This window comes from Macaca thibetana, chromosome 2 (genome assembly GCF_024542745.1).
Source record: "Macaca thibetana thibetana isolate TM-01 chromosome 2, ASM2454274v1, whole genome shotgun sequence".
Classification (NCBI taxonomy): Eukaryota; Metazoa; Chordata; class Mammalia; order Primates; family Cercopithecidae; genus Macaca; species Macaca thibetana.
The window spans coordinates 7,890,876-7,917,972 of record NC_065579.1 but is presented as its reverse complement, the minus strand read 5'-3'; the positions used below and the strand labels follow the sequence as shown (position 1 = coordinate 7,917,972).

Sequence of the window (27,097 nt, the reverse complement as noted above, 5' to 3'; positions counted from 1 at the left end):
TTATCCATGTAAGTTTCCATGTGATTTTTGCAGACCTTGATTAACCACTGGTAACTGAAACCTCAAAAGGGAAACTCTGGATTGCAGGGGTGGCACTGTAGACCCTGTATATAGAAATAATTAAGCTTCTATTCTGCCTATGGTTTTCCATGCAGCTTTTACATTTAAATTTACATTTTATATACATGAATAAAATGAATTAAAATTAGAAAAAAACAAAGTTTAGTCACAAAAGTTTATTATTGTAATAATGATTTATCAATACTGATTTTAGCCTTTTATACTATATATTGTGATCAAATAATTTTCAAATGGAAAAAAGTAATCCTCTTACGAGCTGTCGGTAAAATAAATATCTTAGTAGCTGATTCATTCCAGAGTAATTACCTATTTCTCAACTTTTCTCTGCTCCTTTCTTTCTCTCCCTCCCAGTTTCTTTCTCTCACTCTGTCTCCCCTTTGACATTCTCTCCTGCATTAAGAATCATCACTTTGTTTTCACTGTTCTCATTCAAAAATTTTATTTTCGTATCTAGAAGTCTACCTGATGAAGAGAAAATGTTGATATATGTGCTTTTTAAAGCATATTAAAGAGTATTGGTTATGGAATTTTTAGACCTATTAAGGATACCTATTCAGATACAGGTAAAATTTCAGTTGCCCCTGTTATATATTAAAAACTTTTTTTTTTACAAAAAAGAAAACTTTCTTCCTAACATGTTTTTTTTTTCTTTATTAGACACGTTTTCAAACACTGGTCCATGTGGGAAAAGTAATAATATATGAAATTCTTAGTCATGTTAATATTTTCCATTTAGCTATTATTGATAGACACTATTCTAAGTGACTTACAGACACAATATCTTTTATTCCTCATATGAAGAACAAACATTATATAAAGAAAATATGAATGCATGCATTTTCAGAAACTACAGCCCAAGGGCTCTCAGACCGTAAACTCAGAGCAAGGATTTCCACCCAGAGCTGTCTGCATTAAAATGCATACTTGTTCCCATTCTACGATGCTGAAAGGGTGGGAGCCGTGGCTGTCCCTGCTGCCCAGGTGCTACAAATCCTTCATAGGGCTGTTCTACACAACACTTTGGAATGCAAACTCCCTTGAGCAAACACTTGTTTAGCATAGTTTCGCCAGTGGCCTGTCTGTCTAAGGTAGTCAGTGAATATTAAAATAGTCCTAACAATAAAATAACACTCAGTCAACCATGTAGCCTTCTTCTGAGGGGGAGAATAGTTCACTTTCCCTAGAGGGCCTAAGAAGGATCAGTTTACAGGTTCCAGCATGGGGTGGGACCCTTCCTCCTTCCCCCGTCTTGGCACTGGCGCTTGGTCTGGTGACCACCACTAGCCCACAGTTGGGTCAGAAAACGTTACAGAACTCCTCTCTCCCCCACCCGAAACACACTCAGCCCTTGCACTGACCTGGCTTCTGATTGGAGGCTGGTTGCTTCGGATAATAACCTCCAGGACCCCACTGTTGGTTACAGCCTGTTTGTAATATTCTTACTGCAACTCAAGACACCTGCGGCAGGGTGTGAGAAAAAGTAAAAGACCAGCATTTTCACATCCCCAAGTACCAGAAACACAGAAGACTGACACTCGCCACCTAAGTGGGGTCAGGGCTGGTGTCTGCCCATGTTGCCAACTGGATGGGCTGCTTGCCACAATGAGGGATCTTCTTCCATACATCGCTTGCTTCTTTGCCTTTTTCTCTACTGGGTTTTTGATTGTGGCCACCTGGACTGACTGTTGGATGGTGAACGCTGATGACTCTCTGGAGGTAAGAAGATAGCAACTTCTTTTCGTGACCCAGGCCAGCCCAAATTCTCGCTAAGTCCACCTGCCATATACAACATTCAGTATCTTTACTAAGGCTAATGATAGCAAAAATAGGCAACATGGACTATTCGTTGAGTCTTTACATTGTCAGCTCATTTAATCCTCGTAGTTAATTTATGAGGTAGGTCTTGTTATCCCATTAAACAGATGAGGTTATTAAATAGTTCCTCTGTTTTTTTTTATAAGGATAAATTTGCAGAAGGGTAATTAAATGATCTCTGCTACTGAGACCTCCAGAAATGCATATCTTCCATTGCTGCGCATATCAAATTAAGTAACATTTCGTTACCACCCTTTTTTCTAAGATAAATTTGTTACTCTTGATGACAGCATTAAGAATAGTGTGAAAGACTTTTTTAAGGAGTATTAATAATCTAAAACATTGAGGAAGAAAATGCAAGGCATACAAAACCTACCCAATTAACATGCAATAGGAAAAAACATTATCTTAATGATTTCCAAGTAAAAGAAAATATTTTGAGGGAGAAGAGGTCTTTCCAGTGCATCCCAATGTACAGGGGACAGGCATGGACTTAAGTCCTCCCTTAAAATGAGTTGCTCTAGGGAACTGACTACTGTGCAAAAGATGAGTGAGTGGGTTCACGTCTGAGGATTTTATTTTTCTCATTGGAGAAGCTCAGAAAGAAGAAATTTTGAAGTTCAAAAGCATTACGTGTGGCCACAGGAATCTGAGAGAGGCAGAACTGAGTAAAAAATCAAATCTTCAGAATTAGCTGCTGTTCATTAATGAGGCTTAGGAAAATACAGGTAAGAAAAAGAAACAATATTTCAAGAGCTCAGAAAAAGGAGTATATAGCAAAACAATTTGCTTTTTACTGTGCATCCTGAAGGGAACAATTTACCCTAGCAAATGCTATAATGTCACCTCTGTAAAGTTTAGCAAAGATACTTGAGTGAGTTTATATATTTTTCTTCTAATTTTCTTTATTAAACCCTCAAATTGGAGTTCCAAATGGAAAGTAATAATCATTCTATTTTGCTATGCATTATTTTTGCTGCTCACTTTTTCTTGCTTTTAATTTTCCTCTGACTTCAGCATGGCATTTCAAAATGAATGGAGTTATGAATACCTCTTTAATGCTAGAAAATTACATTTCCAAAAATTGTGATAGAATTGAACTACTGTAAAGGGCGTCTGCTATAAGTGAGCCCAGTGATGCATTTTATCTGGCCACGAATATATGCAGAGAATGAAATAAATGCCCTTTGAACAGTGCTCAGGGAAAAGTACAGATAAAACGTTCTGCTGTCATTAGTTTGCCATTATCTAGACGGCCAGTGGTAGCTGATGAATAAGAAATATGGTGAACTTGAGCATAATTATAATTATGTTTTTTAAAATGCAAAAAAATGTAAAATCCCATTTAGAGGCATTGTTAAAATATTTTCTAAAACAATTTAAAAGTCTTTCTGCTTAAGCTGACATAATTGCTAACTTCATTTGATAGGAAATAGTTTTAGAAAGGGTCAAACCTTGCTGAGAGAGAGATTGAGAGTCCTGGAATTTAAAGTGTCTTCTCTCATTTTAGTACAACCAACCAATTTGCCATCTGTCCCATGAAATAATACTTCCAGTTAAAATGAATGGAAGGAGCAGTCCAGGTTACACACCTCAAGTAAACCCTTGCTAACCTTGAAAAATAGTTAATATTTCTTAGCTTCCTTCTTATTTCCCATACTTAAAATATATTGCTATAATATTCTCAAGAAGCCTTCACATTTAAAGGAAGAGGCCAGGCGTGGTGGCTCACACCTGTAATCCCAATACTTTAGGAGGCCAAGGCGGGAGGATCACAAAGTCAAGAGATTGAGACCATCCTGGCCCACACAGTGAAACCCCATCTCTAACAAAAATACAAAAATTAGTTGGGCATGGTGGCATGCGCCTATAGTCCCAGCTACTCAGGAGGCTGAGGCAGGAGAATAGCTTGAACTAGGGAGGAGGACGTTGCACTGAGCCGAGATTGTGCCACTGCACTCCAGCCTGGCGACAGAGCGAGACTCCATCTAAAAAACAAAGAAGAACAAGAAGAAGAACCCTGTAACAAATCCGGCCTCCTCTTTCAACAATCTCTTTAGTTGTCAGTATTTTTAAAGAGACAAAAATCTCTTATAATAATTTCTACTTCAACAGGCCAGGATAGAAAGTTATATTATCCACACATTTGAAGGTTCTGATACTAGCTCAATTGCTCTTCTCTTTTCTTGCCCCCATCCTCATTTATATATCACCTTTGGTCCATATAACAACTCACTTTATGTTTTTATTTTTATTGTTTTTATAGATGGGGTCTCACGCTGTCACCCAGGCTAGAGTGTACTGGTGCAATCATATCTCACTGCAGATTCAAGCTTCTAGGCTCAAGTGATCCTCCCACTTCAGCCTCCCTAGTAGCTAGGACTACAGGTGCATGCCGCTACAGCTGGCTAATTTTAAAATTTTTTTGTAAGAACAAGGACTTTCTCTGTTCTTTAGGCTGGCCTCCAACTCCAAGTCTCAAGTGATCCTCTTGCCTCAGCCTCCTAAAGTTCTGGGATTATAGGAGTGAACCACCACAACAGCTCACTTTAATCAATTGTTGGACAAAAGTCAATGAAACAAGTGTTTTGTTTTGTTTTGATTTTTTGAGAAAAAAAAAGGAATACCAATAGACAATTTAAATAAGAAGGAGTATTATACTTTTCTAGTTGTTTTTTTTTTTTTTTTTTTTAGTATTTTTGGATGATGTTGGCATGGGAGTTAGAAGAGTTTTGTGGTTCAATTCAATATAAAAAATATATGCAATTATAAATATAAAAGGAATGATGCTACTCCTACTAGAAGAGACAAAGACAAAGCAAAAATGGTGTCTGCCTTTCAGGAGTGCACGTTTAATGAGGGGAAAACAAAGATACACATGAAACTATAATAAAAAGCATAAATAAACTCATATTTTGAGAAAGAAATAAGCGAGGTATCATTGGGGAAGAAAATATACAATGATAACTTCCTATCAGGGACATCGAAGCAGGTCTCATGAAAGCAAAGGCATTTGAGCAAAGCCTTGAAACAATGTAAAGCATTTCAAATTGTAGAAATGGCAGCAGGGGCCTTTCAGATAAGGGGACAAAGTGGCAAAAGTGCAAAGTGAGGAAAAGCTCAGGGCTTGTTAGAGGAGCAAAGTGAGTAACACAAAGCAGGAGGCAGAAAAAGCTCATATTCTTTTTGCCTACCACACTCTACGTATCTTGAATGAAGTTCTTTGTATTGGGTAAAAATGTTACGAAAGAAAATAGCACACAGAATTGCAATGTGCACAACCCTAAATCAGTGACTAGAGGCCCTCAGCTGCTATCCTGCTCTTGTCATTGTTGATTCATTTGTGTCTCTGAGAAGACGGATGGAGAGAAGAGAATTTGGGTTTTTAGATTTTTCAAGCGTGTGTTTGCATCTTAAGTTTATTAACTGTCTTCTATTAAGCAAGTCACATTTCTTGTCTTTAGCTCAGTTTTTTCAGTTATATAGTTGAACTCAGTTGTTTCTAAGGTCCTTTTCAGTCTTTTTTTTTTTTTTTTTAACATCAGGTCTCCATGACTGTCTGAAACTCCAGAGAGTTGGACACTCACTAATGGACTGGTGGTGTCTGGTGCTTCCCCAGGCATTTCCATTGGGAATCTAGTGGGAGTATCCTCCATTGTTCTGTAACTTCATACACTCTCCCTTCCTTCATCTTAACTTTTTTCTCTTTCTCCTTCATTTCCTTGTTCCTTTCTTCTTCTTCTTTATTTCCCCTCTCTCTTTTCCTCCCTTTTCTTACCTCCTTCTCTTTTCCTCCTATATCCTTCTTTTTCTTTCTTTCCCTTTCTCCTTCATCTCTTTTTCCCTGCATTTCTCTCTCTTTTCTTTCTACCTTTTGTCATTTCACAAATAATCTTGGACAACTTCTGTATACTTAGAACCATGGTGGGTACAGGGTTATGAAGTAGGATGAGACCTGGAGCCTCTCTAGGCTGCTCCCAGTGTAGTCAGTGGGACAAACAGGTGAACCGACAGTTATAGCATGATGGAGCAGATACTATGATAATGAAAACCCTAAGCGGGTGGCTCACTTGGTCTTGGATAACCAGTGAAAGCTACCCAAAAGAAGAGATATCTAAACTAGGACTTGAAGAACAGGTGAGTGAAGCAGGAGAAGTAGAGAGTATTCCAAGCTCAGGAAATGGCAGGAACTGAGATCAAGGTACAAGAGCACTGTATGTTTGTGGGATTTCATATATTTCATCATAGTAAGAATTCCCAGTTTAGAGAAAAGAATACAGGGGTTGGGTCCTCAGAAGTTTTGCATAGCATGTAAAATATAGATCTTATACCATAGGCAAGGGTTTGTCACTGTAAGCAATATGTACATGTATTTTAGAAAGATTAATCATTCTGGCTATCTGTGGGGAGAGATTGGAAGGGTAAAATGAGGTGTGGGGAGAACAACTAGGAGACTTTTGTTATAGACCAGAAGGGAAACAATAGTGGTTTGAACTTGAGTGGCAGCAAGCGTGAAGAAATATGAAATATGGGAGACTCTAAAAATATCAAATTGATGAGAGTGATAATTGACTGCCAGTGGGAGAGTAGGTGATGAGGAGAGAGAGTCAAAGTTGAAATCTGCCTTTCTGATCTGGGGCAATTGGAGGGCTGGTGATGTTATTCACCAAGAGCTTACATGAATGAAAATTAGTGACTCTACAGAAATCTTCATGGAGCAATGTCCCTGAACCATCCTACTATTTTTTTTCCGCTTAGCTTATTATACAATACTTAGAGGTAGGAACACAATTCTTTACAGTGGAGAAGTTTACAGATTTAACTGTGTATCAGAGGGAGCTGAGATTAAATCCCACCTTACCAGGCAGTGGCTGTACGAATTTAGACAGACTCTTAAGTCGCTGTAAACCGCATTTCCTATTCAGTAATGAGAGAATAATAATACACACATCATAAGTTTCTTGTGAGAATTAAATGAGCTTGTGTCTCTAAAGCATTTGCCACAGTAGCAGGCAGATATGAATCAGCCAATAAATATTAGATATATTATTGTCTATTTGCAGTTTATTGGTTTGTTTTTGTTCTGGAGAAGGAGATGACATTTTGCATAATGTTTGCTGAACAGAGAAATAGCAGATTTAAATTCTATTCCTATTTTTGGTATTGCTTCTCTTGGAGAAATTTTGTTTACTTCTCTAAAGCTGTCGTTTCCTTTTTTTTTTTAATCAGAGTCTCTTTCTGTCGCCCAGGCTGGAGTGCAGTGGCATGATCTTGGCTCACTGAGGCCTCCACCGCCTGAGTTCAAGCGATTCTCCTGCCTCAGTCTCCCTAGTAGCCGGGACTACAAGTGCCACCACGCCTGGCTAATTTTTTTGTATTTTTTCTTTCACCATGGGGTTTTACCATGTTGGCCAGGCTGGTCTCGAACTCCTGACCTCAGGTGATCTGCCTGCCTCGGCCTCCCAAAGTGCTGGGATTACAAGTGTGAGCCACCGCACCCGGCTGCCCATTTTTATGTTTACATCTATTTCCTTTTTGTCTAACCAGGGAAATAAGACAGACAGTAAGTGAAATAGTGAAGGTTATTTATCAAATACTCACATTTGACAAAAAAAAATAAATTATGAGATAATAACATTGTTAATATGTTAACTACAAGATATGTAATTCTTAATTATTTACACTGAAATAGTTTCCTCACACAGCAGTTACTGATCTCTCAATTATAAAAAGGAAAAAGTGTTTTCACAAGAAGATTTCATTTTCAGTCCATCTTTGTTAATTATTTATTGAGAATCTGCTATATACTGAGCACTAGTATGATTAAAATTTTATTACCTCAAAACAAAGTTGCTCACATTAATATTTATTTTATCTCTATAATCAGATTATCTTCTGGGATTTCTATTTGCATAATAATATTACAATTCTTTTAGACATAAAGTAAATAATAAAATTATATCCAGCTTGCCCTTTGATTATATACTTGTTTTAACTTTCCAATTGATTTCAAACTCTTTCAGCAGATGTTTGAGGCAACAAATATTCTCATATTCATCTCATGATTTCCTAAGCACCTAGCACTGATGTACATTAATGTGAACTCATGATGCATTTGCTCACATGAGTTGATAGAGCACCCAGGAACATACTTATCCTACTTGTTGAAAGAATGAATACATTAATAATAAAATATGAGGTGATTATTGAAAATCTCACATTGAACCTCAAGTAAGAAGTATGTCTGTAATGAAATGACCACTTTTTTAAAAAGCAGGATTTTATATCTTGCTATAATTTAAATATTTTCAGGATATGTATTTGGCTCATTTTTAAAAATAAAATTGGAATAAAAATCTGATTCTTGGGATATCTAATAAGGTTGATGAAGAGTATATTCTGGGCTAGAGAATGTGGCTTTTTGCTTGGTGCTTTGAAGAGAGAAATAAAAAAAGAGAGAGAAAAAAGAAATTGATAATTTGTAATAATTCATTCAACATAAATTGTGATCCTTATCACTGGGCAATAATCATTGCAAAGTTGTAATGCCATACTTTTAAAAGGAAAACATTTTAATGTATGTAAACATTTTAAAATGTTAAAATAAAAATATTTAGAAAGTTCTGATGCATAACTTAGGTGATATACCTGTGAAGAACACAAAATTTTACTTTTCTACTCAGTTGGCATTACCCCATTTCTTATGATCTATACCTTTAGCCAGTGCTCCACAAATAACCAGAACTAAAACAAATTTTAGCAAATAAAGTCGTGTTTTTCTTTCATATCTTATAAATATAGGATATAAAGTAAAAAGAAAAGGCAACATTGATTATGATTATTTTAGTCTTGCTCCCTCATCTTTATTAAGGCCTGTGGTGACTCCATTTAGGCCCTGGGATAGTAAAAAATATAAAATAAAATGTAAAAGTAAAATGTCCAGAATCTTAATTGAAAAATTCAAATGCATTTTATGTTAAAATTGAAAATGTTTCCAGTTTTAGTGGTCAAATGTTATTTACTACATTATTATTAAAACTTTTGCATCTTAATAAATATATCTAAGTAAGTACTAAGTAGGTATCTAAGTAGGAAAGTTACATCTTCAGTGTTAAAATATATTAGCACATGGATGGTAAAGTAGTGTGAAAATTATAAATTCTTATAATTTGTATGTGTAAGGTGGTTTTTTAAAATTATATATCTTAATAGCTTATTTTACTTTTAGTTGTCTGTACATTTATAATCTTAATGAATATTGACAAAGAAAAATCTTGTTTGATAGTGGTTAACAACAATAAACGTTTACAAAATCTACTCTATATTTACTGTCTCTCTCTGCAGATAGATAGATAATAGATAGATAGACAGATAGATAGATAGATACACACACAGACATGATTTCCTATGTTACTAGAGAAGAGATAAATACTGAACATTGTTCAATGTCTCTAATTCTCAAGTATTTCTGAGTTTCTAATTCTCAAAAGATATATAAAAAGACAAGGCAGGCAAAATTATTGCTGCTTATAGTTCAAGACTGATAAGAAAAGAGAAACTGGGAAAGACTAGGATAGAGAAGTCTTAATGCGAAACTGCTACAGAGTCCAGAATAAGAAATCCCAGGATTAAGGCACTAATTTATGCCACTATAACTCAACCGGGAAGAGTCATCATCTCTATGGTTTCCTGACACTTTTAAGTGACATTACTCATATTTAGTGCTGTAGTAAACACTTTCCAGAGCCAGTTGAGTAAACAAGGTCCAGAATGACACCAAATCAATGTAAGCTCTTCAGTCTAAATCATAATTCTTCAGCTTCTGGATTTAGCTGGTTTTGTTTATGTAGTCAAGTAGAAATTGCATGTATTAAGTAGCAACTGTGCATATAATAACCATTTTCTACACCAGACTTCCAATGAGAGTTAATATGAATTGATTGAAAAATTGAGATTTTCAATTTCCTCAATAAACATTTATTAAGCACCTATTATGTACCAAGAGTAAGAGACTGTATACTCCTTGAAGCCAGCTGCCCTGTTTGTCTTTATCTTCGCTGTATCTCCAGCATTAATATAGTCAGCATGTTGACTGGTAAATAACAGGCATTTAATAAATATAGTTTGAAGAATGACAGATGGCCTATAATTGCACATACAAAAGATAATGCAATATTTTAAATGCTGTAATCATACGGACAACTTCCTGTCAGATTTCAGGGTAGTAAATGATAAATGCCAGCTGGAGAAATTTGGGTAGTGGGGAGGCTAGTGAAAACACAGAAGTCTTTAAGATGAGGCTTAAATAATAAGTAGAAGTTTGGCAAGTTGAGAGCAAGGGGAGTTATTCTCATTAGCATAATTAGTATATACCAGGAGGAGAAAACTCCAATGCCTTAAGGAACCAAGTAGCCAGCATTCATGAGAGAGGCAGGTTGGGCAGGATCTGTGGGGAACCTGGTGAGCCCAAGCCCCACCTAAATGGGAGCAGCCACTCTTTTCTTGCTCGTTGTTGCTTCGTGAGACTGGTGAGTTCAGGTACCCAGACAGACCAAGTTTCTAAGGAAATCCTGAAATCTGAACTGTTCTGTAAAATCTCTATACTTCATTAGCAACTAACTAAGAGATTTGTTTGCTTTCCTCATGCTTGTGCCTTCTACTTTATTGTCATACCTTAAATAAACCTACTTCTCTCCATTTAGGAGATAACCCACCCTTCACTTTTGGGAACAATAGATATTCATTGAAATAATATACAAATTAGCATTGTTTTAATGTTATTTATTAATATATAAGTTGCATGTTAGAAGGACAAATTTTAAATTTAGAATCCTCTATTTCAGACAACTCTGTCAGGTTAAAAGTTATTACTTAACATTTGTGATTTTTACCCTTTAAGAAAGGTTAACTATAATATTTTAAAACATCAGTCTGCTTTTTAAGAACCCTGTCTTAAAATTTTCAAGAACTTAGATTTGCTTGCTTTTTAGTTTCTAATAAGCCATTTTACAACAGAGGAATAAGTAAATGAAAGCGATAAATTATACCAGAGAGCATTCCTAAATATAATAAAAAACATGAAAAATTTTAACCTTGTCTTTTGTACACAAAGGCACCTTTAAGAGTGTCTCCCGTAAGTGCTATTTTAACACAGAAGTTTAGTTAATTACAGCCACTATTCTCACGTACCTTAACTGAGTGTGAATACCAAGCCACCTAATAGTGTGCCCCTGAGCATTAATACCTAATGAAATTGGATTCCTTGTTTTCTCTAATGAGCTCATTGCTTTTCTAAATATGGTCATTGCAGGTAAATGATCAATAGCCTTGAAACTGATACCACTACTGAATTATTTTGGCAAGATAGAAATACTCTTATTAGTGTAAAATAAGAATTTTTGAATATGCATTTCAGATCACTTTCTAAATAATGTCACATATAACAGGAATGACCATAGTAGGCTAGTTTGTTTCAGTGGCTGGCTTAGTAAGAAATTGTGGACAGTCGCTGTCTGATTTACAGCACAGTGGCTTCAAACTCATATCACCTAGCTCGAGCTAAAGTGAACTGGATGCAGTGTGTTCCTGTTAATTAAGAGACTGAGGGGTAGTCAGCTTTGAGAAAGTTTTCTGTTCCGTTTTCTGTTATGATATAGCAGTTCTGTACAAGCCATCTCCAATATACTAGTTTCCTACAGCTGCCGTAACAAATGACCATAAATTCAGTGGCTTAACAAAAGATAACTTTATTCTCTCACAGTTCTGGAGGCTGGAAGCTTACAATCAAGAAGTTGGCAAGGCTGCGCTGCCCCTGAAAGTTCTGGAAGAATCCGTTCTTAGCCTCTTCCAGCTTCTGGTGGCTGTAGGCATCCTTGACTTGTGGCTGTATCCCTCCAATCTCTGCCTCAGCGGTCACATTGCATCCTTCCTTTCTGTCTGTTTCTCTCCTGCCATGTGTCTCTTCTAATGAAACTTGTCAGCCCACCTGGATAACCCAATATGATCTCAAGGTCCTCAGTTACATTTTCAGAGATCCTTTTTCTAAATAAGGTCATATACTGGTGGTAAGAATGTGGACATATCTTTCTGAGGGCCACCCTCTTTCTCCACCTTCACTGTGGTTAGTTAGTAAAGCCTAACACAGCCACTACTCAAGTCATTATGATGTTTAAGCACGTTACTACCACTATTTTTATGTATCGAGCATATCATTTATATTGTGTGTATATTTGTAATTTTTAATTCTTATAACCATCCTATATACAGATAAGGAGATTGAGGAACAAAAAAGGTAAGATCTTCCTCAAGGTTACAACATACATAGTAAGAGTGTCAATCTATATTTAATATTTAATGCATATGTAAATTTAATTTCTATGTAATGCACATAAACATTTAGATGTTCACATTATTTAGAAATTTATGTGTTGAATTTCACAAGATAGCTGTTTATCATTAGATTTTTTGGTCTCTGGGTTACACAGGGTCAGATAATCCTCCAGAAAGTCCATGACATTGTTTCCAACTTAAACCTAAAGAAGAACATGCCAAGGTGAAGTTTGCAGAATAACAGCCTTGGGATGAGATTCAAGCTAGGGCTTACTTCACCCAAAGCTATCATCCAATACCCAATTCTGGATTACTTTATCTTAAAATGGATTTGGAATTCTTTTTAAAAACTTGTTTTTAGGCTGGGCATGATGGCTCACGCTTGTAATCCCAGCACTTTGGGAGGCCGAGGTGGGAGGATCACCTGAGGTCGGGAGTTCGAGACCAGCCTGACCAACATGGAGAAACCCCGGCTCTACTAAAAATACTAAAAAAAAAAAAAAAAAAAAAAAAAAAGCCTGGCGTGGTGGCCCATGCCTGTTATCCCAGCTACTCGGGAGGCTGAGGCAGGAGAATCACTTGAACCTGGAAGGTGGAGGGTGCGGTGAGCTGAGATCGCGCCATTGCACTCCAGCCCGGGGAACAAGAGCGAGATTCTGCCTCAAAAAAAAAAAAAAGTTTTTAAACACTTTTAACTGTTTAAACAATTTTTTTTTAGCACATGTGCATCTTTTTAATGGGGTACATAGTAATGTTTTGATATACATAATGTGTAGTGATCAGATTAGGGTAATTAGCATAGCCATCATCTCAAACATTTATATTTTTTTTGTTGGAAACATTAAATATCCTTTTTCTACCTATTTGAAATTATACCATTATTAACAAGAGCCATCCTAGAGTGCTATAGAACAGGGGTCCACACCTCTCAGGCCACACACCAGTACCAGTCCGTGGCCTCTTAGGAACTGGGCTGCGCAGCGGGAGGTGCGCAGTGGGCAAGAGAGCATTACCACCTAAGCTCCACCTTCTGTCAGATCAGCGGCGGTATTCGATTCTCACAGGAGTGCAAACCCTGTTGTGAACTGCACGTGCCAGGGATCTGGGTTGCATACTCCTTATAAGCACCTAATGCCTGATGATCTGAGCTGGAACAGTTTCATCCCAAACCATCCCCAACCCTCTAGCCACTGGTTCCATGGAAAAATTGCTTGCATGAAACCGGTCCCTGGTGCCAAAAGGGTTGAGGACCACTGGTATAGAACACTAGAATTTATTCCTCTTGTCTAGCTGCAATTTTGTATCTCTTAGCAAATCTCTCCTTATTCCCTGACCCCTACCCTTCCCAGCCTTCAGTATCCTCTGTCTTGCTTTTTACCGCGTGTTTTTGTTGTTGTTGTTGTTGTTGTTGTTGTTTTTGAGACGGAATCTCGCTCTGTCGCCAGGCTGGAGTGCAATGGCGCGATCTTGGCTCACTGCAAGCTCCGACTCCCTGGTTCAAGCGATGCTCCTGCCTCAGCCTCCCGAGTGGCTGGGACTACAGGCACGCACCACCACGCCCAGCTAATTTTTGTATTTTTAGTAAAGACGTGTTTCACCGTGTTAGCCAGGATGACCCCGATCTCCTGACCTCGTGATCCGCCCGCCTCAGCCTCCCAAAGTGCTGGGATGACAGGCGTGAGCCACCGCGCTCGGCCGAGATCAACTTTTTATAGCTTCCACATATGAATAAAAATACGCAATGTTTAATTTTCTATTCCTGGCTTATTTCATTTAACATTATGTCCTTCAGTTCCGTCCATGCTGACTTGAATAAAAGAATTTCATATTTTTAAATTGCTAAATAGTATTCCATTGTGTATATATACCACATCGTATTTATCCATTCCTCTGTTGTTGGGTATCTAGGCTGATTCCATATCTTGGCTATTGTGAATAGTGCCACAAAGAGCATGGAGGTGCGGACATACTCTTTTCCTTTCCTGTGAATAAATGCCCAATAATGAGCTTTGTTGGATCATAAAGAATGGGTTTTAAATACACTGCAATGCTTAGGAGCACACCCACGCACTGCTGTGTTTGAGCCCTATCTCCTCCATTAACTCTGCTTTCTTGGGGTTATCACTTAACTTTCATGTGCCCCAATTTCCTCATTTGTAAAATGGATGATAAATAATATCTCTTGAGGTCCCTTAAGAAATAAGAGAAATAATCATATGCTAAATAGTAACTGCTTCATGATATACACTCTCTATCGAATAATTATCACCAATGATAAGCATTTTACATATAAAGTAGTATTAGAGGTACAACATTCAGAATCACGATGAAGTTGCAAGCAGTAGAATTTTATTTGGCACATAACATGCTTCAAAAAACAGCATGGGGCAGAGAGTTTCATAGTGCATGTATTCCTGAATATTATTTTATTTTCAAAAGTAAAGTGTTTTTATGTTTTTTTCTTCCCACAGCAATTTAACCCCCTTCCTTTGCATTCCTCTTCTCACCCTGCTCTGTTATTTTTTTCTTTCTTGGGGAAAGAATTAAGTTTTTGTTTTCCAAGATAACTCATAAACTACTAAACTATCCGCAGATACACAAGGTAATTTGAATCCGTAACCAAGTCAGAGGAAACAGTTGCGTTAGCTCTGTTCCATATGCGTGAGCTCTATCAAGCACACCTGAAACTATTTTCTGTCGGCATGTTTATGATTCTAAGAAATCTACTGTGACTTACAGTTTGTGGATAAAGTATGAGAAGGTTCGGGGCACTGGTACCTTTTAGCTCTAAGTGGATGCTTAGAGTCATCTGCACATCATTTCCAAGTAAAAATGGTTTACAGTTGTCGAGTTGTACGAAATTAATGCTCAATTTGCTTACATCCATTACATAGCTTAAGCATTTATAATATATCACTGGAGCAAGAAATAAGACTTGGGGCCTTTATATATTTTATTTATTGGCATCTTTTCATTTATTGGTTTTCTTTGCTAATTATTTTACATTTATAAACTTCATATATAAGGATAATATTTTTCTTCATGGAACTCAGTATGCATGATAAAGAAGCAATATATATTTCTAATAGACTCAAGGTGTCAACAGTTATCATCTCTTGTCATATGGTTTTTTTTTGTGTGTGTGAGTCAATGTCAGCACAGAGACATGAAATGATGTTTTTCCATAACCATAACTCAATGGTGGAAGAAGACATAGATATTTAAATATATTTAGTTCTGTTTTTATCTCTTCTGGACATGACTTATTTCTCTACCCCCACCCTACCTGAGGAGGTGGATTCATTTCCTGACCCAGAAAGGCTTCAATTGTCAGTGCTTAAGGGAAAATATTCTAAAATGCATTGTTTGTTGTAAATGAAACTCTGATCATGCATGTAACCACTTACTTTACTATCAAACACAACAGCCAACTTCTCCCTTTGATCAAGGAGGACTGAAGTGTGCCTGCATGAATTGTTTCACACGGTGTCTTCTCTGACATCTAGGTGAGCACAAAATGCCGAGGCCTCTGGTGGGAATGCGTCACCAATGCTTTTGATGGAATTCGCACCTGCGATGAGTACGATTCCATACTTGCAGAACATCCCTGTACGTATGCCTTAGATCTCGCTGCTTGCCAGGAATGGAAAGGGACAGAAAACTGAGTTCGAGTCTCCATTTTGTGCTTTGTTTTCTATTGTACATTGTTAAGGCTCGGTCCAGTTTGAAATGGTTAGAAATTGAGCTCGTCTTGGAAATGTGGATTTAAATATATATTTAGCACATTTTCTCTTTTCTCATGTATTTGTAAATTCCTTGAGGGAAAAATATTATCTTATTAATCTCTCTGTCCCCCAAAGGGCCAGGCATAGTGCCTCACACACAGTAGGCTTACAGTAAACGGCTTTTTAATCGAGATGAATTCTTTAGGGTGCTGTAATTTCATGATTAGACTGGATAGGTTAAGTGGAAAGCATTTCAGAGACATTTTAAGCTATGACTTAGTTCAAATAGAAAGTTTACAGTTATTTCAATTGAAGGTTTGCTAAGAAAGAGAGGTGAAGATACAGTGGCAGAGGCAGAAAGAGGTAGACAGCCAGAGACAAAGACGTAGACTGTGGGGATCAGTGGAAGAAAAAAACAACACATGTGACACACTGTTACAGGCAATATTAAAGCTGGCTCCCTTATCTTCCCTACTTTTAGCTTTAAGTTATAGTTAAGGCCAGGTGCAGTGGCTCACACCTGTAATCCTAGCACTTTGGGAGACCGAGGCAAGGGATCACTTGAGGTTAGGAGTTCTAAAGCAGCCTGTCCAACAGGGGGAAACCCCATCCCTACTAAAAATACCAAAAAAAAAAAGAAAAGAAAAAAAATTAACTGGGCATGGTGGTAGGAGCCTGTAGTTCCAGCTACTCAGAAGGCTGAGGTGGGAGAATCACTTGGACCCGGAAGGCAGTGGTTGCAGTGAGCCACGATCGCACCACTGCACTCCAGCCCAGGAGACACAGCAAGACTCCATCTCAAAAATAAAATAATAAATAAATAAATAAATAAACAAACAAATAGTTACATGTTAGCAGAGCCCATGTTGCTAAGAATAAAGAAATCTCTTAAATTTAAAAATCTTACCGTTGATTCTCTCAGTCCTCTCCATGGTGTTTATTTATTTATAAGAACATTGAACCCTGCTAAGAAATACCTGTTCTGTTACAAAAGCAAAGTGGTTTTAGTCTCTTTCAAAGCAAATGATGGATGATGGCACCATAAAGCAACTTCTCTTCTCAAGATAAATAAAAAGTTAAACCCTTGGAATGTGACTTTGCCCCTGAACTGCTATTTCAGTCCAGAGGAAAGCACTTAAAAGGAGCAGTGATCTAAAATTCTTCATCTGCTATTTAAAAGTTGAGTGCCTGGAACATTTTTTAAAACATAGTTCATAAAGCCTTTGTTTTATTTTTGTTAAAAAAGATTCTCTTAATTCCTTTTCTTTTCCCCCTCTATGTGAACCTAGTTCTACCTACGAAGAAACACTATTTGCTGAATAGGAATGAACATTTAGCCTATTCTAAAAATTCATTAAAGTGGATTTTAATACATAAGCTGAGAAGAAAATGAAAGATTAAGTATTTCAGACTTTTAAATACTGTTATATGCATTTATACAAGAAGAAAATATAATCACTCATAAGCTCACTACATAGAGAAAACCACCATTTATATTTTAATATGTTCCTTTTTCATCTTTGACCTATGCCGTCACATTTTTCCCTTTTTTAACCTATTACTTTCAAATAAGACAGTAAAGGCCCATTACCTTTCTTTAAAAAATTCCATCTTCTTTAAAGACAGCAGAGATGAAAATGGACTCTAGGAAAATGACATATCTGTGCCCTCTTGGTTAGGATGTTACATATGAGGAAGTGGGATTTTATTTTTACTTTTTGCTATCTTTCATACAACTACAATTAGATAACTCTTTCCACTGTCCCGTATACTTAGGGTGTTTAATCCAGACAAGTATGTTTGTCATGGCTCCAGTTGATATGGATAATTTGAGTCCCCACAAATCAGCATATTAACAGCATTCTGATGGTCAAATCTCGCATGATTCCAGAAAAAGAAATTTCTTACTGGCCAGCATGATCTATCTGCTTTCAGGAATCCCCTCCTGGATCCAGGCTGGCCATGGGGCCCTGGTCCACCCCATTGGCTCTTCAGAGACCCTACATGTAGGATAGGAGTTGGAGCGTTCCGAAGGGAAGAAGATCTAGGCCCATGAGAGTTTGGATGAGTTCAGACCACCCTATCCTGATGGTATAGCTGGCCCCAGGTAGTCCCAGGTTTCAAAAGAGTACTTGGAAAATTTCATGGGAAGCTATCCAAAGGACAAGAACCTTTTGGTTTAGAGCCCTGAGTAGGAAGCCTGCTTGTATATGCTATTTAGTGATCAAGAAGATATGTTGAAATAGTGGTATTATCTAATAGGTTACATATTTTTCTCTTTCCTCATTTTGAGAAAAATGAGTCTTAGATTTGGAACATTTAAATTTTCTGAAATAATGCTAAATTTTGAGACCTTATGAATTCTGTTTTAGAGACAAATATTCATATATATTAAGATAATTATAAATAGTATGTTTACTTATTAGTGAGGTTGGGGCTGATTTTATGCATTGATTGTCTCTCTCAGATGAGTCACACTTTTTTTATTTTAAGTTCAGGAATATTGTCTGCATATTTGCAAACAACATGTTTCCAAATAAACCCTAAGGTTACCTACCATTGGGTAAAAATTATTTAAAATACAAGGAAACCCCAGATCAATATGAAAATAAAACATAATTGCTGTACCATAAAAGGAATACATTTTATTACTCTTATCCATCAGCCAGCTAGAATAGTAGTAGTTCTGATTTCAGTTAATTAGCCTTCTATTTGAGATATGATTTCCCTAAGTTGAGCTCAGCATAACTATAACTCAGAGTTCTGGAGGCTTTCACAGTTGAAGATGCTTCTGCTGCAGAAGATGATTGCTACTATTCCACTTTCATCTTCCTGATCTTTTCTTTCCTGGACTGTCTACCATATATTCTTATTCTTATTGTCTGTAGCTATAAAATATGGTCATTTGACAATGCAAGGTTGAAGGCTTAATATGTAATATTGGCCAAGAAGAGTCATGATTTAAATAGCTGAAAGAGAAAATGATCTAATTTCCAGAAATTATCTTCTACTTAATAGCACAAACTAACTCTCCTTCTTCTAAAGATCTCCTGATGGTTTCTTCTATCTTCAATTGACACAAAGAAGTCTTGAAATATTTTATTCTGCTTCCCTGTGTCAAATTTTAACCAATTATTATTTTTAAATAAAATTTTAAACAATTATAGTGATTATTTATTCAATATTTATTAAGAAATTTTTGTAGAACAGATATGCTACCTTCGATTCCGCAATTGGCTACAATATTTGTGAATGAGACATTTTCCAGGGCAGGAGGCAAAAAGGAAAACATTTCTTTAGTCCCCACTGTCTACCAGGATGCTATCTGCTAGTATACCAACAAAACTAAGTAGTAAACTGTGCTAAAACAATTAATGATGTCAATAATCTCATTTTTTTAGTTTTAAACATTAGGAGTATTCATGTTTAAGTTCATACAAAGTCTGACTTTTGCCAGTGGGGTGTGTTACTGTTACCGACTTGTCTGGTTTTCTTGCTATATCTCTGTGAGTTAATATGGTTCCTTCCTCTGACTGTGCTTTAACCATATGCCCTGGTCTTCCAGTGAAGCTGGTGGTAACTCGAGCGCTGATGATTACTGCAGATATTCTAGCTGGGTTTGGATTTCTCACCCTGCTCCTTGGTCTTGACTGCGTGAAATTCCTCCCTGATGAGCCGTACATTAAAGTCCGCATCTGCTTTGTTGCTGGAACCACATTACTAATAGCAGGTACTGGTCTGGCTGGACTAGCAACTGGGGTAGGGAGACTCTGCTAAGGACTTGAGGTGAAGGAGAGTGTTGTGGTGAAGCTGCTCACTTTCGGATTATTTGTGGCTTCCTTTTCTAGATTGAAAAACTAAAGATCACATCTACCAGTCCTGCTTACTTTAGCTTTGAAGTCAGATAATTAGTCTTTTGTTAATATCTCAGAACAAAATATGAAGCTCTCAGGCCGGGTGTGGTGGCTCATGCCTGTAATCCCACCACTTTGGGAGGCCAAGGCAGATAGATTACTTGAGGCCAGGAGTTCGAAATCAGCTGGTCAACATGGTCAAACCCCATCTCCACTAAAAATACAAATCTAGGCATGGTGGTGCATGCCTGTAGTCCCATCTACTTGGGGGACTGAGGCAGGAGAATCCCTTGAACCCAGGATGTGGAGGTTGCAGTGAGCAGAGATCGCGCCACTGCACTCCAGCCTGGGTAACAGAGCAAGACTCCATCTCAGGGGTAAAAAGAAAGAAAGAAAGAAAGAAAGCTCTAAAACTATGTTTTAGCCATTTAAAAAGTTACATAACTAATTATCTTATGATTATTACTAAAGTTAAAATCCTAAAGTAAACCCCAAACTTCTACCTCCTTGCCTGTACCCACCTCCACCAACTCCACCAACTCTTTTTAACAATAAACTAACAATTGTGCCAAGTCCTATGTTGTCCCATGTGCTAACCCATTTGTTCATAAATGTAACAATAAACAGATCATATTGTTATCCCCACTTACAACACAGATAAAGAAACTGAAGTTCTGAAGACTACTCAAGCATATTTATTAGTCAAGCTTGACTAATAAACAACACATCAAATAGCACTTTAAATAGTATTTATTAGTGAACCAGCAAAATCATACTTTATTCAGGTCTGTCTTCAACTTCAAAGCTTAGTCCTCTTCTTTTTTTATTAGACAGAGTTTCACTCTTGTTGCCCAGCCTGGAGTGCAATGGCACAATCATGGCTCACTGCAACCTCCACCTCCCAGGTTCAAGCGATTCTCCTGCCTCAGCCTCCCTAGTAGCTGGGATTATAGGCATGTGCCACCATGCCTGGCCAATTTTGTATTTTTAGTAGAGATGGGGTTTCTCCATGTTGGTCAGCCTGGTCTCAAACTCCCGACTTCAGGTGATCCGCCTGCCTCGGCCTCCCAAAGTGCTGGGATTACAGGCGTGAGCCACCGCGCCCAGCCAGTCCTCTTCTTTTACAACATAATGTCGTCTTCTTGTCTGTTAGCAGGAAAAATCTTGTCTGCTAACAAAGCGAATATAAGTGGGAGGCTGACCGGGCAGTGTGGGGTAGTAAATCGATATGGAGTTTGGAACTAAAAACACTTGGAGATATGTATGTGTGGTATCTTCACCCATGTCTCTGTTTCCTAATCTGCAAAGGAGCATGAAGCTAAGGTAGTAACATGTACCCTGAATTGCTATGTGAAGATGCAATGTGGGCACAGCAAACTCTGAGCTGACTGCCTAACCCTTTATATGCTTAAAACTTGGGCCTCCCTGATTTTTGACACAGAAATGTTAAGTCAACGTCCTAATAATCCTCAGATTGTATTATAAAGTTACAGAAATTTAGAATTCTTCCCTTCTGTAAGTCATTTATTTCAATATCCCACTTAGTGACAGCATTGAACTTTTTAATATACAATGTATTTCATTTAAGATTTAAATATTATTTAATTATTTACAGCTATGCTATTTTGTTCCGGAATATTTTTGAGGCATCATCAGTAAATAGCCCATCTTATGCAAAACAACAAAACAAATAACATTTAAAAAAATAAGTCATTGAAGAAAATCCTGATAGGAATGACTGAAGAAATAACTAAATTGAAAGACAAAGCATGTCCTAAGCTTTGGAAACATTATTTAGAATTAGTGTGCTATAAAATTTATTTTTTAAAGTCTATAATCTCTTTTGAAGTTTTAGAAAAGGAATTTCTACCTGAAAACTGCAGACGATGGTATTATAGAAACGCTATTGCAATATATACTGCATTTTCTAAAGGTTATGTGTTTATTATCTGTCTTTTTTTTTTTTTTTTTTTGAGATGGAGTGTCATTCTGTCACCCAGGCTGCAGTGCAGTGGCGCGATCTCGGCTCACTGCAAGCTCTGCCCATTCTCCTGCCTCAGCCTCCCGAGTAGCTGGAACTACAGGTGCCCGCCACTATGCCTGGCTACTTTTTGTATTTATAGTAGACACCGGGTTTCACCATGTTGGCCAGGATGGTCTCAATCTCTTGTCCTCATGATCCGCCCGCCTCGGCCTCCCAAAGTGCTAGGATTACAGGCGTGAGCCACTGCGCCCAGCCTATCTGATCCTTCTTAAAGTTCTTACATTAAACAATTAAGAGAAGAATACAGTTAAATAGTGATTTAAATAGATATCACAGACTCTCTGGGGAAAAAAATGTAAAAATTTTTGGAGACTACATATTTTATTTTTTTTTTAGATTTGGGAAAAACAAATATTTATTTCGTTAGACAGTAAAACAACTCTGGAAAGTAATCTGAAGAGATTCTTTGTGAAGACATGCATCTAATTTAGCACAGAGTAGCAGAACTTTGAAATGAAGGAAAAGCAGGATCCAGTTATTTGGGTATTGGTGGGCAAGATCTTGATCTTAACAGTAATGTTGATATAGCTTCAGGATATCAGTAAGCACACATTTAGAAGTAAATAACTGAAAATCCAACTCAAGCAGACTTAGACAACCTATAGATTATTGATTTCTTCTAATTGCCTTCTGCTAGACATTGAGCGTGTGGAGACTACATATTTCAAAAACACTCTTTTAATACAGTGTTTTGTCCTCCAACTCACCACATTTCTTTATTGCATCCAGGCTTTGACATGCAACTTATACCTTTAAAATACCAGGACTCTAGTGGCGTCACTTCAAACCAGTTAATTGTTAGAGAGGCTAATCTGTGGAGATGTATTCAAAGGGAATAACATTTCTTGCTCCATTCTAATATGGTGTGGGGGTATTAGATAAAGGTTTATTTGAAAATAAAAACAATTTTTACTTCAATTGTTTGTTTTTGACTTAAAGACACTGAAATCAGTGACTTTAAAAACAGTTTTCATATGGGTGCTGATTACGTAGCTGGCGTAGCTTCAAAAGGGGGTAGAGGGAGCATTAAATACTCATAATGGTATTTACTGACAATTAAAAAATCAGTATGGAATGAACATATGCTCTATGTTGTTTGTGTTAGACTATATTCTTTTTCTGTTTTGTTTGGTTTTGTTTCTAGTGTTTTCATTTATACAATACTAACATGGCATCGGAAAGACAGGAAAATCAAAGAAAACCATAACGATGAATTTCCATTTATACAAACCGATGAGTACTGCATTATTTCATTTTTGTATTTTCTTTATGTATAAAGTGAGGTAAAATTTTAAAAAGATACAAGATAGAAAGCAAAAGGAAGAGACAGAAGAAATGTCCAAACTTTGGTTTGCCCATGAATCCATGTTTCTGTTTTTACCTCTCTGAATGATGCCAGCCATTTTGGGTAGTAAACAAAACAGGTATTTTGGGATTTAAATTCAGAAAATGTCCCCTATTATTTGTAGCATCCTCCCTTTCTTTCAGGCACCCCAGGAATCATTGGCTCTGTGTGGTATGCTGTTGATGTCTATGTGGAACGTTCTACTCTGATTTTGCACAATATATTTCTTGGTATCCAATATAAATTTGGTTGGTCCTGTTGGCTAGGAATGGCTGGGTCTCTGGGTTGCTTTTTGGCTGGAGCCATTCTCACCTGCTGCTTATACCTTTTTAAAGGTAAGAATAAAATAAAATAGCAAACTTCCTTGCCTCCACTATCATTTTTCCCAATCCAGTGGAAACACATTTCACAAGAAAAAAAAATGCTATTTATTTGAATTCCTACCTATTACTTTAAAAATTCCAATTGTTCAAGGACAACTGAATTGTAATACTCAAACTTTATTACCCAGTTAGTGCTATATTAATTGAAAAATATATATTTTACCCAGTTAGTGCTATATTAATTGAAAAATATATTACTCAGTTAGTGTTATATTAAATGAAATATAAAATCCACAACTACAAGCATGTCCAATATTCAAATGTCTAATAGTTATCTTAATGTATTATGATTATACATATATACATATATACACATATATGCATGTATATGCATATACATATACATATATGTATATAGGTATACATATTACAATTATACATATATACATATATGTATATGTATACATATATGTATATATATACTATATGTGTATATATACATATACACTACATGTATAATTGTAATACATCAAAATAACTATTATACATTTGAATATTAGATATGGTCGTAATTGTGGATTTTATTTTTCAATTAATATAACACTGGGTAATAATGTTTGAGTATTACAATTCAGTTGCCCTTGAACAATTGGAATTTTTAATGGTAATTGGAATTTTTAATGGTAACAGGTAGGAATACATATAAGTATGTATATGTATGCATACATATACATGTATATGTATATTAGAATTATACATATATGTGTATATACATATATAGAATTATACCTTTATAATTGTATGCATATATAGGTATATATACATATAATTGTAATACATTAAAATAACTTATGCATTTGAATATTGGACATGGTTGTAGTTGTGAATTTTATATATAAACATGTATATATATGTATGTATATTTTGCTGTATTACAGTTATACATACATATATATCTTCACCCACTCAACCTAATGTATGTTTAGTGTTAAACGGAGAAGTGGACTAAGATCCAGCCAAATATTTCTTTTTAAAGAATTTAACATGTTATGTTGGGTTTCTAAAAATATCACCTAAAAAACTGAGGGAATACCTCTCCTGATGAAGAAAAAAATAAAAGGAAATCTACTTTACTGAATTTTAAACCTAAAAGTAACTTTCAGAATGAAAATCTTAAATTGTCTCCTAGGATTCTTCTTAGAGTTCCAAAATGATACCTTCTTTGACTATCTATATTCTTGCTCCTTTTGAGGAAAAACATGTACAATGGTGTTTTATAATTTTCCCAAGTTCACTGAGTCCTACTTATTTTTATATCTCTTTCAAACAGGTGTTGGACCTGGGAGAAACTATTCTTATTCCTTGAGGAAAGCCTATTCAGTTGCAGGTGTTTCCATGACCAAGTCATACTCAGCCACTCGAACTGAGACTGCCAAAATGTATGCTGTAGACACAAGGGTGTAAAATTCACATCTCAGTCTGTGCTTACATATGATTTAATTAATCAATATGGCTACATTGATAAAATAGTAAGTCAATCCAGAAACAGTTATTTAGAATTCGTATTGAACTAAATTAATTGCTACCTTAATCAAAATGTTTGACTCTCCTATACTTTTCCTTTCTATTACTGTCATATTTTCCCCTCGTTCTCTCTGCTAACCTTCCTTACGCAACACTTTCCCTATATTTTAAGATAAGTCTTCTAGAATGTAGAACATTCTAGAATGTTTGTGATTTCTATATATCTGTTAGAGATTATGACATGGTACTATTAAATGAAATAATGCTTAAATAGAAAGCAATCTTAAAAGAGGCCAGGAACCCTAATCTTTGAAAAGATGGACAAACTTACTTTTCTCCCTAGCTTTTGGTTCACTTTTTGTACTTTTAACAAGTGGGTGAATTATTTGATAACTTTGAGGAAGATTATTCTTTTATATTCATATTAGTATATCAATGCCTACCATTACTCTGATTGTATTAAAACAGAAAAAGAAAATAACAACTTGGTATAGCAGCCACTGGTGAGAGTTAAAGATAAGATCTGCCCCCCGCCTCCAAATGTCAAAGGCAAATGCTGAATTGATACTGGAGCTCGTGGTGACTTTCCACCTCACTAACAGCATAAAGGATCTGTGTATTATTTCACCACTGTTCTAGCTTTGCTGATATATTACCAAATTATTAGACTGCAGAAGTAATAGCTCAACCAGAGAATTTACTCATTTATTGATTAAACATCCAAATACTATTGTAATGTACTATGTTAGAATTCACCAATTCAAGTGCCCACACACCACTGAATCATCAGCACCAAGGAACGTATTAGACATATGGCAAAATTCAACAAATATATGTTGATTTAAATAAATAAAGGTTCACGACTCTACTAAAAAAAATCAATGTTCTGGTGGGGCACTGTAGCTCACGCCTGTAATCTCCGCACCTCGGGAGGCCGAGGAGGGTGGATCACGATGTCAAGAGATCGAGACCATCCTGGCTAACACGGTGAAACCCCGTCTCTACTAAAAAAAATACAAAAAAATTAGCCGGGCGCGGTGGCGGCGCCTGTGGTCCCAGCTACTCAGGAGGCTGAGGCAGGAGAATGGCGTGAACCCGGGAGGCGGAGCTTGCAGTGAGCCGAGATCGAGCCACTGCACTCCAGCCTGGGCGACAGAGCGAGATGCCGTCTAAAAAAATAAAAATAAATTAAAAAATAATAAATAAATGTTCCTCATAAAATGTGGGTTTTGGGGAAAATATAGAATTACATATACATTTAAAGAAGTCGCTAATGAAATTTCATTCATATTCGTAATGCAATCATGTTGAATTTTTTTTAATTGTAGCATTTAATAAAATGTGTGTAAAATTTAATCTCCAGTTTTCTAATTACTTGTCATTCACATTAATAACATTAGTACCCTTAAGGTGCCCTTGCAATGCCTGAAAAGAAGATCAACTCACCCAACCAGAAATTAGTTCTTTGAAAAAAGAAATTAAGTTGTGAATTTATAAAGACCTTGAAATAAGTGTTTCAAATTTAAAGAACAAAGAATGATGTGAAAATGAGATTATGATTCCTACTACATGGATTAGCATTCCAAGACTGTTGTTTATTGCTTCCCACAGTATCTTTATCCGTATTCTCCGAAGCAGTTCCAATCTAGTTGGAGAATTAACAGAATTGATTTAACTTTGTCTCATTTTTATTATTAACTGTGTAATTGACATTAAAAATATTTGTAAATCATACTCACTAGTTATTTGATATTATTCTATGCATTTTAAAATTAATTTTGTGTTTTCCCCTCAATATTTGTTTTTAACATTTATTCCCATTTTTATTTTTTACTCTATTATCTGTCATGCTTTATGTATTCCAATAAGTCTCTTGAAATCCTTGTGGGGAAAGGCAGGACAAAAATAATTAGTTAATTCGATTTTTAAAATGTAATTTTTTTCATTTTAAATATTTCATTTGTATAAGAAAATATTTCAGAGAACCATGATGATAATTGATATGTGTGACTGTTTTGAGTTTTTTCTCAATTAAAACATTTTGTATGTAAGGGGAA

The 27,097-nt window shown here is 36.3% G+C and overlaps 1 protein-coding gene across 1 annotated transcript; it reads left to right on the top strand.

Annotated features, from left to right (window-relative positions):
- The first annotated feature begins 1,233 nt into the window (after window positions 1-1,233).
- On the top strand, window positions 1,234-27,097 carry CLDN16 (claudin 16). Its single transcript, XM_050779273.1, has 5 exons — window positions 1,234-1,797; window positions 15,732-15,834; window positions 19,516-19,680; window positions 23,337-23,528; window positions 24,847-27,097. Exons 1-5 carry the CDS (start codon window positions 1,684-1,686, stop codon window positions 24,978-24,980), a joined length of 708 nt encoding a protein of 235 aa, XP_050635230.1. The 5' UTR covers window positions 1,234-1,683; the 3' UTR covers window positions 24,981-27,097.

Coding starts and splice junctions, on each gene's coding strand:
- CLDN16 (XM_050779273.1), top strand. CDS start 1,684: ATGAGGGATCTTCTTCCATACATCGCTTGCTTCTTTGCCTTTTTCTCT. Junction 15,835..19,515: donor CATACTTGCAGAACATCCCT/GTACGTATGCCT, acceptor CTGGTCTTCCAG/TGAAGCTGGTGGTAACTCGA. Junction 19,681..23,336: donor AACCACATTACTAATAGCAG/GTACTGGTCTGG, acceptor CCTTTCTTTCAG/GCACCCCAGGAATCATTGGC.